Below are 14,426 nucleotides of genomic sequence, written 5' to 3' on the forward strand. Positions count from 1 at the left end.
ATTTCTGTGCAAACCTCTCGTCTACATGCCATTGTCTTTCTGCGCAATTATATCGTTGCATGTGGACGGGCCTTCACGCATACGAAAGTTAAAACAAGGTTTTGTAACCTCCTTGAATCTGTCGTGTTCAGAGCAGTTACCATTGGTTCGGAGTGTGGGGGTCTTGACATTCGAAGAACGTTGACAAATGTACACTTCGTTATGTAAAATCAGCTGATGTTCTGCCCCGGCTGCTAGTCTGCACTCTGCTTACTGCTACCGTGTTGCTACTGTTACCAGATACTCAGATAATATACGAGTTATGGCGGATGGAAGTATGGATGAGTGCTATCAGGTGGTTCTTCAGCTTGCAAAGGATGCTGGCAAAGTGAGTTAAGTGTTTTTTACCGTCCCCACGGGCTCTAGATTTATACACTGTCAGTACTTTTATGTGGAGATAATAGTAAAACCGTGAAATGTGAAAATGTGTTCCATCAGTTGAATGCCGGGGAACAAAAGTCGTTTAACGAGAATGCATTTGTTTTACGTACGTCGTTTTTATTAAGTTTTAAAAAACAAAAAAAAGGAACTAAATGGTGCATAATAAAGTAGCAGGCTCTAACAAGTCAGGTGGCATCTCCCAACCTTCAGAACCAGATCAGGGAAACATATGATCCTGACCAATCTTGAGATGTATTGGTCCTGGTCAAAACAAAGAGCATAAATAACACACCCTAAAAGTAAATAAACAAGCTAGGCCCAGCATAAACACCGTACGTTGTTGCAGCAAAAATGAGCTCATTATGTTACACATAAAGGGCAAGCCTTAAAACACGTTATTGCATCTGTTTACCAAACACCAGCGTTTGATGAAGAAACAGCTGCAGAAAACTCCCTGCTTTAATTTTCAAGACTGCTAAATGTAAGCATCATAAAATTTTTATCAAAGGAGGTATTGACCTATATGTGAATAAAGACAAAAATGTGATTTGTATACTACATATGTTAAGATCAATGAATTTTTACTGCTTAAGTGACTAAACCAGCTAGGATGGAAGCATACCTTCACAATGTAATTAGCAATGTGTTTAGAAGTTGAGAAGACTGTAACACCATCAAATTAGGAATAACTGACAATTATGACATTCGGCTCAAAGTTGGAAACCTGGCTATTGATAATTCCAAGATGTTAACTGCATATGACTTCTCAGTGAAAAGAATATTGAAATAATAAGGAATGACTGAGACCAAAATAGTGGTCCAATATATTAACCAGTGGAAAGACATTACTGAATGTTTCCCCACATTAATTTCCTTCATAATTCATGCACTAGACAGGATCTGTTCATTTGTTACTAAAAGATGCAACATTAGCAACAGGCACAAAACGCAACACACAAAAATGTGGTACATAACAAAAACTCAGTAGAATCAGGATAGTTTTACTCCAACAGAAGGACAGAATTGATGACACTTGTGTGAAGAAATTCAACTAGGCTTTATAAACTCAAGAAAAATTTACAAATCTGAAATCAGAGTAGCAAAAATCAAAGTAAATGAAGAGTACATCTAGAATCTTAAAAATAAGTGTAAATCAGTTTGGATTATATTGAAAGTGAGATAAACACAGGAAAGAAACTCGCAACAAAAATTTTGTAAACTCTGAAAGTTCTCTTGTATCACAAAGTGATAATACATTTGATGCCGAGACCTTCCTTTTGCAGTCACAGAGTAAACCAAATGAAAGATTCGCTTGGAAAAGAATTATTGCTACAAACATTACTAATGCCATAAATATATCTAAAAACACAGATGATGTTACTTACCGAACGAAAGTGCTGGCAGGTCGATAGACACACAAACATACACATGAAATTCAAGCTTTCACAACAAACTGTTGCCTCATCAGGAAAGAGGGAAGGAGAGGGAAAGACGAAAGGATGTGGGTTTTAAGGGAGAGGGTAAGGAGTCATTCCAATCCCGGGAGCGGAAAGACTTACCTTAGGGGGAAAAAAGGGGTATACACTCGCGCACGCACACACACACATATCCATCCGCACGTACACAGAGACAAGCAGACATTTGTAAAGGCAAATGTCTGCTTGTGTCTGTGTACGTGCGGATGGATATGTGTGTGTGTGCGTGCGCGAGTGTATACCCCTTTTTTCCCCCTAAGGTAAGTCTTTCCGCTCCCGGGATTGGAATGACTCCTTACCCTCTCCCTTAAAACCCACATCCTTTCGTCTTTCCCTCTCCTTCCCTCTTTCCTGATGAGGCAACAGTTTGTTGCGAAAGCTTGAATTTCATGTTTGTGTTTGTTTGTGTGTCTCTATCTACCTGCCAGCACTTTCGTTCGGTAAGTCACATCATCTGTGTTTTTAGATATATTTTTCCCACGTGGAATGTTTCCCTCTATTATATTCATATCATTAATGCCATAAATAAGTTGAACAGTCCCAGAACAGAGGACTACTATAGGTTCAGTAACTATGTTCTAAAATCTATAATTAAAGAAATCAGAAAGCCTCTTCTCTATCTTATAAACAAAATTCTTGATGATAGTACTGTTCATGAATGCCTTAAAATTACAGCTACTCTTCCAATTTACAAAAAAAGGGTGACAGAGCCTTACCAGGTGACTATAGACTAATATCAATTGTTCCTATAATATTTAAGATCAGAGAGAGCTGCATACATACATATATCTACTAGTATTTTGAGAATAACAATTTACTGAATGGAAGACAGTTTGGATTCAGGTCAGACCAATAAACCATAAAAGCTATTGAAAGTCTGTAAATTGCAATTCATAATGTTTATGAAAGGAAACTGATCACCCGTGTCTCACATATAGACTTTGGTACAGCTTTCGATTCTGTATCACATGAGATTATTGCAAAAAAGACAGTTTACTATGGTTTTGTAGGTAAACCACTAAATTTAGTTAAATCCTACTGAAGCAACAGACAGCAATTAGTGCATGTAAACAAGGAGAGGTCAAAACTAATGAAATTTAGTGGAGGAATCCCATAAGGCTCTTTCTCTGGGCCATTCCTTTTTATTGTTTATGTTAATGACTCTTCAAACTATATAACAAGCACTGTCCAAACAGGTCTTGAAGGCTCAACGGTAATGACCGGTCGGCATATCTTCCTCAGTCCTTAGCCGGCACCGCATTCGGATACAATGGGGCATGTAGTCAGCGCACTGTTGAGCCTCAAAATAGACTAGCCTCTTGGGGCAAGTATATAAAATATCTGACTGGTAAATGTGCACATGTGATTTTGCTACCATACAAACTAAAATACTCTAGCCACAAAAAATTACTGGTTCTCTGTTACTATACATTCTTTCTGTCACAGATGCTGTATGATGTGATATTATGGGGAAATTAACTGTACAAACTGCATTTTCGGATGGCAGAAAAAAAGCAGTCAGATGGATTCAAGGATTTGGCCCTAGAGAATCCTATAAGAAACATTCTATGTGAACTCAGTATAATGACACTCCAAAGTCTTCATATTTATGATTGCTTAATATATGTCAAATTAAATATACAGAAATTTACTCCAAGAATGAATGTACATATGCACAGTACCAGAAACAACTCCATTCTAGACATACTATATTCAAGGCTCTCATTGGTACAAATAGCCACAAACACCTAAGTCTGAAGATGTATAATAAACTGCCGCAGTCAATAAAAATCCCCAATGTAACTAAATTTAAGGCAGTGTTAGAAGTTTAGTTCAAAATATGGTGTATTATTAGTGGCAAAAATACCTTCAAAGTAACCTGAAGAACATCTATAATGAGGGTGAAAACACTCATTACTAGTAAATAATAATAAAATATAAGTGATCATAATCTATTGAGTGGGAATAGTTGTCGTTCAGGAAGTCTTTTAATTCATTTTTTAACACTGATTGGTTTTCTGTCAGACTTTTAAAGCTATTTGGTAGGTGTCCAAAGATTTTTGTGGCAGCATAATTCATCCCTTTCTGTATTAAAGTCAACTTTAACACAGAATAGTGAATATCATCCTTTCTTATAGTGTTGTAGCTATGTTCTTTGCTGCTTTTTTTTCTTCCTTTTTAACTGGGGTGGGTTCTTAATAACAAATTTGATACATACATATATGTATTGCGAAGGTTCTGTGAACACCCCATTTCCTTAAATAAGTATCTGCAAGGTGATCTTGGGTGGGCCCCTTCGAATATTCTCATTACATGTTTTTGTGCAGTGAATACTTTATCTCATAGTGATGAATTACCCAAAAGTACGATGCCATATGAAAGCATCGAATGAAAATAAGCACAGTAGGCTAATTTATTGATATGTTTATCACCCAAATTTGCAATACCCCTAACTGCAATTAATATGCATATAATATATCATGGAAGAGAGGATATATTTTTATGTGAAATTGTGTAGATATGTAATGAAATATACTAGAATGTAAATTATGTAATCGAATCATCAATTTGTGTATATGTTAAAAACTATATGCATTTAACTGAAAGTATGTGCACGTGTATAACTTCAATTGATGAAGGCAATTGCATGGTAAACATACTGAAAGAGTAATAAATAAACATCTAAACATTTTATCTGGAAACAGTCAGTCTCACAGTCATTTGTTAGCTTTTTGCCAATTTCCAGCTATGGGTAAGGTCCTGATAGTAGTTTATCATTAGTACCTCGTTTCCCGACTGTGAATCCCAGGTATATAATTGTATCTGGCTGTGATACAGTATTGGATTCTGGATGATTGGGATGAGAGGGAGACGAAGAACTGTTTCTACTACACATTCCATCCTCTTGTAAAGTACACTAAGTGATCAAAAGTATATGGACACCCCCAAAAACAAACGTTCTTCATTTTAGGTGCATTGTGCGGCCACCTTTTGCCAGGTACTCCGTATCAGCAACCTCAGTAGTGATTAGATATTGTGAGAGACCAGAATGGGGCACTCCACGAAACTCACGGACTTAAAAAGGGGTCAGGTGATTGAGTCTCACTTGTGTCATATGGCTGCATGCGAGATTTCCACACTCCTAAACATCCCTAGGTCCACTGTTTCCAATGTGATAGTGAAGTGGAAACGTGAAGAGACATGTACAGCACAAAAACGTACAGGCCGATCTCATCTGTTGACTGACAGAGACCGCCGACAGTTGAAGAGGGTTGTAATGTGTAATATGCAGAAGTCTATCCAGACCATCACACAGGGTGTGGAGATGGCAAATACCTGGTGAACATCATCTGCCAGCATATGTAGTGCCAACAGTAAAATTCGGGGCCAGTGGTTGTTTTTTTCATAGAGAGGGGCTTGCACCCCTTGTTTTTCGTGGCAGTATCACAGCACAGGCCTACATTGATGTTTTGAGCACCTTCTTGCTTCCCACTGTTGAAGAGCAATTCAGGGATGGTGACTGCATCTTTCAACATGATCGAGCACCTGTTCATAATGCACGGCCTGTGGTGGAGTGGTTACACGACAATAACATCCCTGTAATTTGGACTGGCCTGCACAGAGTCCTGTCCTGAATCCTATAGAACACTTTCAGGATGTTTTGGAACACTGACTTCAGGCCAGGCCTCACCGACCGACAGCAGTACCTCTCCTCAGTGCAGCACTCTGTGAAGAATGGGCTGCAATTCCCCATGAAACCTCCCAGCATATTTTCAAAGCAGGATAGGGTTAGGTGTGGGGGTATCGTTAAGTGGATATGTTAGTCATCACTAACTTGAGCCACATTCCTTGACATTATGTGGAGAGAATTGGCATTACACCTAATACAGTTGTGCATAATCTGGTCATTATGAATTTCTGTTATCCTTCCTGATCCTCTTGGCAATATCCTGGAGATGCCGTCTACGGAACTCCATGGTTGATTACTGTGGGATGTAATTGCCCTGTCATACTTGCAGCTTTTTTCTGATCCTGCCACAACTCTCTTTTAATTTTTTCCTTGCACAGATGTTGGTTGTCCCTAGTTGTTTGGTGTCCACAGTATAGTCATTTTCCCATTTCTCAAGTTTACATTTGTGGTGGTTGTGTACCCCACATAACAGGTAAAAGCATTTATTAATGTACAGTTTGATTTAGATTAAATAGTTTGAAAGGTAAGTGAGTGTGTAAGGAAGCTGGTCATTTTCAGTTGCTTGAGTATGAATTTGGTCTTAAACTCGCATACACAAGACTGGCTGCTTGTTGCCACATAGGTACATGATCAGTCGCAAAACACTGTAACCACATGTTGAAAATGTTGTCCAAGGGAATATCTGTACCGATTCATTGTGCATGTTAAAAGCTTTATTTGCCTCAGGAAATCTTTGAATGCTGTCGCTATTGATCTTGTTTTCATTATACTTCTTTCCCTACCGGAGGGAAGTCTTTTAATATGTTCACTAATGCTCATAGTTTCAGCTGTTCTTTTCTGAATATACCAGTATGTCCCTTTAACAAAAATCATGCTTTAACGAAATAAACATTTTTGAGTTAAAGTTCGTCTAACAGATACAGGGAAGAATACCCATTTTTCATCAGTTATTCAAAGGGCCTTGTCTTGTTATTACTGATATACAAAAGTGTAAATGTCATTTAAGTATCTGAAAATTGTTTTGTATATTTCATATGTATGGTTTGTCTGGCATTAAGCTTCTGTTTCTAGTTTCTTTGGAAACAATTTGAGATACCAATAAAGTGTTATTTGTTCATAAAATTTTGTGTACATGAATAGTGTATTGGGTCACAGCTGTCATTTTGTTTTTCCTTAGAGCTGTCAAAAACACCATCATGTCTCCTGTGACATCCTACCATATATTTGCTTTTTTGAGAGTTTAGATTCAAAAATCACAAGTTACTGGTTGTTTGCATTTTATTGCAGTTAGTGAGAGATCGTATATGGAAGAAAAAGGATATTGAATTTAAATCGTGTGAAGTTGACCTTGTAACAGAGACTGACAAAGAAGTTGAGAAGCTCTTGATCTCTGGACTATCATCACATTTTCCGTCACATAAGTGAGTATGTGCTATATCAAATACCTTCATAAAAATCAAAAGAAAGACCTCAAATTTTCCATTAAACGTCTAGTGTCATATATATCTAAAAACAAAGATGATTTGACTTACCAAATGAAAGTGCTGGCAGGTCGACAGACCCACAAACATACACACAAAATTCAAGCTTTCGCAACAAACTGTTGCCTCATCAGCAAAGAGGGAAGGAGAGGGAAAGACGAAAGGAAGTGGGTTTTAAGGGAGAGGGTAAGGAGTCATTCCAATCCCGGGAGCGGAAAGACTTACCTTAGGGGGAAAAAAGGATGGGTATACACTCGCGCGCACACACACACACATATCCATCCACACATATACAGACACAAGCAGACATATTTAAAGACAAAGAGTTTGGGCAGAGATGTCAGTCGAGGCAGAAGTGCAGAGGCAAAGATGTTGTTGAATGACAGGTGAGGTATGAGTGGCGGCAACTTGAAATTAGCGGAGATTGAGGCCTGGTGGATAACGGGAAGAGAGGATATATTGAAGAGCAAGTTCCCATCTCCGGAGTTCGGATAGGTTGGTGTTAGTGGGAAGTATCCAGATAACCTGGACAGTGTAACACTGTGCCAAGATGTGCTGGCCGTGCACCAAGGCATGTTTAGCCACAGGGTGATCCTCATTACCAACAAACACTGTCTGCCTGTGTCCATTCATGCGAATAGACAGTTTGTTGCTGGTCATTCCCACATAGAATGCGTCACAGTGTAGGCAGGTCAGTTGGTAGATCGCGTGGGTGCTTTCACACATAGCTCTGCCTTTGATCGTGTACACCTTCCGGGTTACAGGACTGGAGTAGGTGGTGGTGGGAGGGTGCATGGGACAGGTTTTACACCAGGGGCGGTTACAAGGGTAGGAGCCAGAGGGTAGGGAAGGTGGTTTGGGGATTTCATAGGGATGAACTAAGAGGTTACGAAGGTTAGGTGGACGGCGGAAAGACACTCTTGCTGGAGTGGGGAGGATTTCATATATATATATATATATATATATATATACTCCTGGAAATGGAAAAAAGAACACATTGACACCGGTGTGTCAGACCCACCATACTTGATCCGGACACTGCGAGAGGGCTGTACAAGCAATGATCACACGCCCGGCACAGCGGACACACCAGGAACCGCGGTGTTGGCCGTCGAATGGCGCTAGCTGCGCAGCATTTGTGCACCGCCGCCGTCAGTGTCAGCCAGTTTGCCGTGGCATACGGAGCTCCATCGCAGTCTTTAACACTGGTAGCATGCCGCGACAGCGTGGACGTGAACCGTATGTGCAGTTGACGGACTTTGAGCGAGGGCGTATAGTGGGCATGCGGGAGGCCGGGTGGACGTACCGCCGAATTGCTCAACACGTGGGGCGTGAGGTCTCCACAGTACATCGATGTTGTCGCCAGTGGTCGGCGGAAGGTGCACGTGCCCGTACACTGTACTAGTGCCGACATTGTACATGCTCTGTTGCCTGTGTCTATGTGCCTGTGGTTCTGTCATTGTGATCATGTGATGTATCTGACCCCAGGAATGTGTCAATAAAGTTTCCCCTTCCTGGGACAATGAATTCACGGTGTTCTTATTTCCATTTCCAGGAGTGTGTGTGTATATATATATATGCACACACACACACACACACACACACACACACACACACACACACACACACTGTAGTATGTGACTACCATAATGCAAACCAATGTTACATTTATCTTTGACATTTTATGTTAATAGATCTCCTTGTAACAGGTGGTTCATTTGCTGCATGAGGTCTGAGTAACTTACCCATCCTTCCTAACTCTTCTCAAAGTGCACCCCTTTCCTACCTGATTAAGGAACTAACAATCCCAAAAGCTAGGACAGTACTTTCTACTTTTGTGTGTTTCTGTCAGGAGTGTTTAGGACATTGCTTCTTGATGACAGGTTTTCCAGTAATTAGTTTCCTCAAGTGAATTTTCCTTTTGATATGTTAATTGTTACAGCTAAACCCATGCCTAATTCATAACAGTAGAATATATGTGGCCAGTTCTTCAATGTAGATTTTAAGCATCCATAGTTTTAAATATTGATTTTGTAGGTGAGTATGCAGTATGATGGTTAGTTTATGAGCTCTTGCAGCATTGAACAGGTGTTTTTTTTTTTTTTTTTTTTTTTTTTTTTTTTTTTTTTTTTTTTTTTTTTAATTGCCATTTAATTCTCTGTCATTGAGTCATTGTTCATTGTTATTACCTGGGCCCATGTTACGCTGTCAAAGATCTTTGACAAACATTTTATAAAAAGATAGGACTAGGTGTTAACTTAAAAAAAAAATGTATTATAAAAGCACTCCAGTGCACATTTCAAATATTTTATGAAATGTCTTATTTTATAAAAGATTTTTGACAGTTACCTTACAGTGTGCATTTATCAGCTTTGCTCCAAGATGCAACACAAAAACGATTTGCAAATGGTGGCATATAATCTTAAAATCGTTTGCGGTTTGAAAACGTAACTATAAAATACGAAATCATACAAATTCCTCATGATAAATATTAAAGCTAATGGGATGACCACGGGAAATTTGGGGTGTTGTGTGGGAACAGACTGAAATCTAACACAACAGCCACAAAATCACATGAATAATGAAATATACAAAATTTAACAATGGCAGAAACATGATATAGCGAAAGATCAAAACAGAAATCTGAAAATAAATCACAGTATGTACCTAGCAAAAAATCACAATCTAATAAAACAGGGTACCAACAACCGTAATTGATCTATTTAGTTCATTTGAAAGAGCAACAATGTGACAGAAATCCAAAAACAATTCCTGCGAAAAAGCAAGGCTGATATGATGCAGCAACTTTCACCAGTCTCACACTTTCTCCACAGATACAACACTGCACATACTTGGCAGTTAAACCAAATAACTGTAGGAATTTAACCACGCGTAGCATGTTATCCTCCATTGTGACATGCAGGGACCTACTCTTTGAACTTCATTCCCACATCCGTAACTAGCAAACGTTGAAACATAAAACTGTGAGAAATATTGCGAAAGATGTGTACCAGAGATGTTGAAAATTGATTTAAAAACATAAAGATTTAATATAGACTTTGTATGATGTGAGAGTCACATTACATTTAGGATATTGTTTTTGTAATACTATTAAATCAGATTGTCATTACATGTGACAAACTCTTTGGGTGCAGTTGGCAATACATCTGAAATGATCACTTGAGTATAGTGAGACTAGTTAGACAGGAAATGATTTTAATGCTGGTAAATTCTATAATCTGTACATGTTATAACTGTAATGCATAGCACAATTGCTGGAGGAAAGGTGGTTGAGGATCTATATAATGAGCTTGGATTAATAATGAATTGTTCATTTGCCATTCATGTGAATTTAAGATAACCTCATAATATTTGCTAAACAATGTGTTACTGTCAGCTCTTGTTTTTGATTTAATATATGCAAGTTTTTTCAACCATATGTGACACTTTAACATCCATTCATAAGATGAAGAAAGTGAAATTCAGGCTCTGACAGAAAATTTTGTCACCAATCAACCTTTAAGAGTGTTTGCATTGTTACCCTGTGAGGCTGTCATTTTGATTCAGATTTGCGACAGGCTGCTCTACTTTAGCATGTTGACAAACACAGGTAGGTTTTTTCTTTCTGTAAACATTCACTTATTACATCAGTTGAACTTGGGACATGCAACTTTGGTGTAATTCACAATGATGACATTTGATCACTAACCGTACACAATAACTGTGCTGGGTAACAACAGGTCACAAATTGCTGTGACTCTGATATTATCGTATTTGACTAAAAAGTTAATAATAATATCTTATCACATGCAGAATATTTTACACTTCCAGCTTCCCCAGAGGTTGCTGAATGTGAGCAGTTATTGCTCACCGTATTTACCAGTCATTTGAGCAAACATGTTATGTCCTCTTGTTATGATCCACAAAGTCATTTTAGAAACATATGATGTGAAAAACAGTATTCCTCCTTGCTAATGTGTTGTTCCTCCAAAGGCTGATGTCACCTAATGCTCTTAGAGAGTCATCTTTAAATTTGTCTCTCGATTTCTTTGAGGACTATGAAATTTTCCAGTGAGGTTTCAACTCTCACATACTAATTTATTTTAGTTTCATCTGCTATATTTCCTCTCTGAAAATATTTCTGAGGTTATTTTGACTTTTGTATTTACTCCTTGACTTGTCAATCAGAGATCCTTGCGTTCAGTGTACAAACCGACACTTTGAGGCCATGGATTTAATTATGATTACCATTATTCACTGATTATGGCTTACTTTGTTAGGACTACTGAGAAGTTCAAGGTCTCTCGTGTTTTCATTTTAGTTTAAAGCAAAAATTTTCTTCCTTTTAACAGTGTTATTAACTTTTTGAAAACTTGTTTTTCCTCCTGTTGGAAATGAACACATGGGCTCTGAGCATAAAAAATGGTACATGGGAAATGTCAGGTGGGAAGCTACCATTGCTATTTGAATGACATAGATTATATTTCAGAGTATCAACAGCTTATCTTACAAACTGTGAAAAGCATTGCATGTTGCATGGGCAGATGATGTAAAATAAAAAAGATGTCAACTTTACACAATTTTCTGCATAGCACATCGTGTTTCCTTGTTGCTGATGCACTGAACTTTCTTCATAGTTTGGAACACAGCCATAAGTTTGTCGAATAAAGGTGACGTTTTTCCACTCAGTGTGTAATATGTATTCTCAGTGTGTAATACCTATTAAGTCTACTTCATGGTCACGTCAAATTTTGTCTTATACAGTTGTTTCCAAATTTTTGCGTAAAACTTATGCAAGCATTTGTAAGTAACAAGTAACAAATACGGTAAACCTGACTGATATGTCAAACATTTGGACTTAGTCTGATTGATTATCATCTTACATGATCTAATGTAAGTTGAATCTGTTAAATGGTGATTCAACAAGATTAGTGGATTGTTTTCAAAACATTGACTCCTTTTATCCAGAATTCTGTCTAAGATATTAAAAGCTGTTGTTACAATCCTTGAGTTCAAATGATGCAAAAATAAGAACTATTATGCAAATTTATGTACTTAGCAAATGTCTAACTCATGATGGTCAGATCCAAAGTATGTTCCATTTGAGCCCTCACATCTGTGTTTGATCCTTTCACTGCTCGAAACATTTTTACCTGCAGTTTTCGTTGTTGCTACATTAAAGGTAAGCAGTTTATCCATTCTAAACAGTGCAAGAGCATGTCTGTATTAAACTCATCTACTACCACAGAGTTGATGAATTTTGATGAAACATCACAGTGTAAATTAAGTCAAAGAATTCACATAGAAAAAAGAAAGACATTAAATGATCGTATGGCTTTTATTGGCTGGGATATCCCCTTCGGGGTTTGGCGCTGTATTGCATGTCTTTTTAGTTGACACCACTTGTGTGTCAATAATGATGAAGGACGCACAACACCCAGTCCCCTGCTGGAAATCGAACCTGGTCCCCCTTGCATGGTAGGCAGTAACACTATCGCTGTGCTATGGATGCGGACTACACATTGAAACATGGTAACAGATGTTTCCTTAAATGTGAGAAGTATTACTGTTTTAAATTGTTTCTTCTTCTCACCTGTACTAAAACTGACTTCTTTAGTTTTGAAGGGAAGATTTTGTTTACACATTTATAACTTCTGTTCGACTGCTTGTGCTCTGTAGCTGCATTATATGTATATCAATTCTTATGGGTAAATTCTTTTTTTCTCCTATTTTCATTTTTCTAAATTTTCTTCTCTTTGTGCGAGAGACCATTTGCTCAAGAAAGAAAAATCCTTCTGGAGTAGAAATTCATTAGATTCTCAGTGTGGTATATTGTCTAACTTTAAGTTTCTGTGCTTTAAAGATAAAAATTCTGTGACAGAGAGATTCCAACTGCTTTCTGCTCCATAACTGTGCTTGCTTTTAGGAGAATGATGTAATCTGAGAATTTAGTACAGAACATGTACTGTTTTAGTAATTGAAGTATGTAGTGTTTCTCATGATGTGTTTAGTGTTAAATAATTACTTTAATTCTAGTTATTCACATATCAGTGCATTCTTTAATGATTAATGCTGGTGGTATAAGTACTGTCTGTCTTTTAATGAGTTCGTTATCACTGTTTGTAAAATATTTCAGATTTATTGGTGAAGAGGCAACAGCAGCTGGTGAGAAATGTGTACTAACAGATGATCCAACATGGATCATTGACCCTGTCGATGGAACAATGAACTTTGTTCATGGCTTCCCAAATGTTTGTATATCTATAGGCTTATGGAAGAACAAAGCAGCAGAAATTGGTATCATATACAATCCTGTGCTAGAGCAGCTTTTCACTGCAAGAAAAGGACAAGGTTCATACATGAATGGCACTAGAATTCATGCTTCAAAGGAAACAGGTTTGTATGATTATCATTAGTTTCTATTATGAAATCATATTGTACAATATTTTAAGGGGTAAAAAGATTGCCTGGCTTGAATAATTGAGAGTCCAAGAACAGAGCACTGTACAATTCAAAAGTGAAAATTGAAAATAAAAAATATCTTCCAGGCAGAATTTCCAGTATAAATATAAGTACTAAGGACTAAATATAAGTACTAAGTTTCAGTTTAACTCCAAACCTGACGGTATTTCATCAAAATGTACAATCACTATCCAATAAAAGTAAATGAATTCCATATTTTGTTAGAAAATGACATGAAAAATACTCCTGTATTATGTTTGACTGAACATTGTCTTGACAAAGAGAAACTTCATATGGTATGCATTCCAAATTTTGTATTGGGTAGTTGTTTTTGTTGGAAACTGTATAAACATGGTGGTAGCTGCATTTATGTTAAAAATAGCATAAATTTTAAATGTATGCCTTACGTAGAAAAATTATCCGTAGAGAAAGATATTGAGGTAAATGGAACTGAAATCCTGGCTGAAAAAATTGCTATAATTTGTCTATACAGGGCGCCAATTGATGATATTAACATCTTGTTAAAGAACCTTGAAAATATCTTACACAAGACCACACAAAAAAATAGAAAACTAATTATATGTGGGGATTTAAACATTGACTTTGCAAGTGAGTCCAAACAAAAAAATGCTTTACTGAACCTTTTAGCAACTTTCAATTTAATGGCTACTTCAGAAACACCAACACACATCACAAAACCCTCAGCCACAATCCCTGATCAAATATTTTCAAATGTGCCCTTGCAATATTCAACACAAACTCACAATACAGGCTTTGGGTACCACACAGCCCAAGAAATTAGTATAAGATTAGGAAAACAGTCTGGCTCAACTGAATGTCTAACAACTACATCTAGGAAGTATAATGACCGGAATATACAACATTTCCTTAACTACC

General features: G+C 37.5%; 1 protein-coding gene across 1 annotated transcript in view; it reads left to right on the plus strand.

Annotated features, from left to right (window-relative positions):
* The first annotated feature begins 258 nt into the window (after positions 1-258).
* Positions 259-14,426, plus strand: part of LOC124612482 (inositol monophosphatase 2-like) — a 45,046-nt gene continuing 30,878 nt past the window's right edge. Inside the window, exons 1-3 of the mRNA XM_047140716.1 lie at positions 259-367; positions 6,874-7,007; positions 13,204-13,463. Of these exons, the coding sequence (XP_046996672.1) occupies positions 302-367; positions 6,874-7,007; positions 13,204-13,463 (460 nt within the window). The 5' untranslated portion in view covers positions 259-301. The remainder of the gene's footprint in view (positions 368-6,873; positions 7,008-13,203; positions 13,464-14,426) is intronic.

The sequence above is a fragment of the Schistocerca americana genome, chromosome 4 (genome assembly GCF_021461395.2).
Source record: "Schistocerca americana isolate TAMUIC-IGC-003095 chromosome 4, iqSchAmer2.1, whole genome shotgun sequence".
NCBI classification, from domain to species: Eukaryota; Metazoa; Arthropoda; class Insecta; order Orthoptera; family Acrididae; genus Schistocerca; species Schistocerca americana.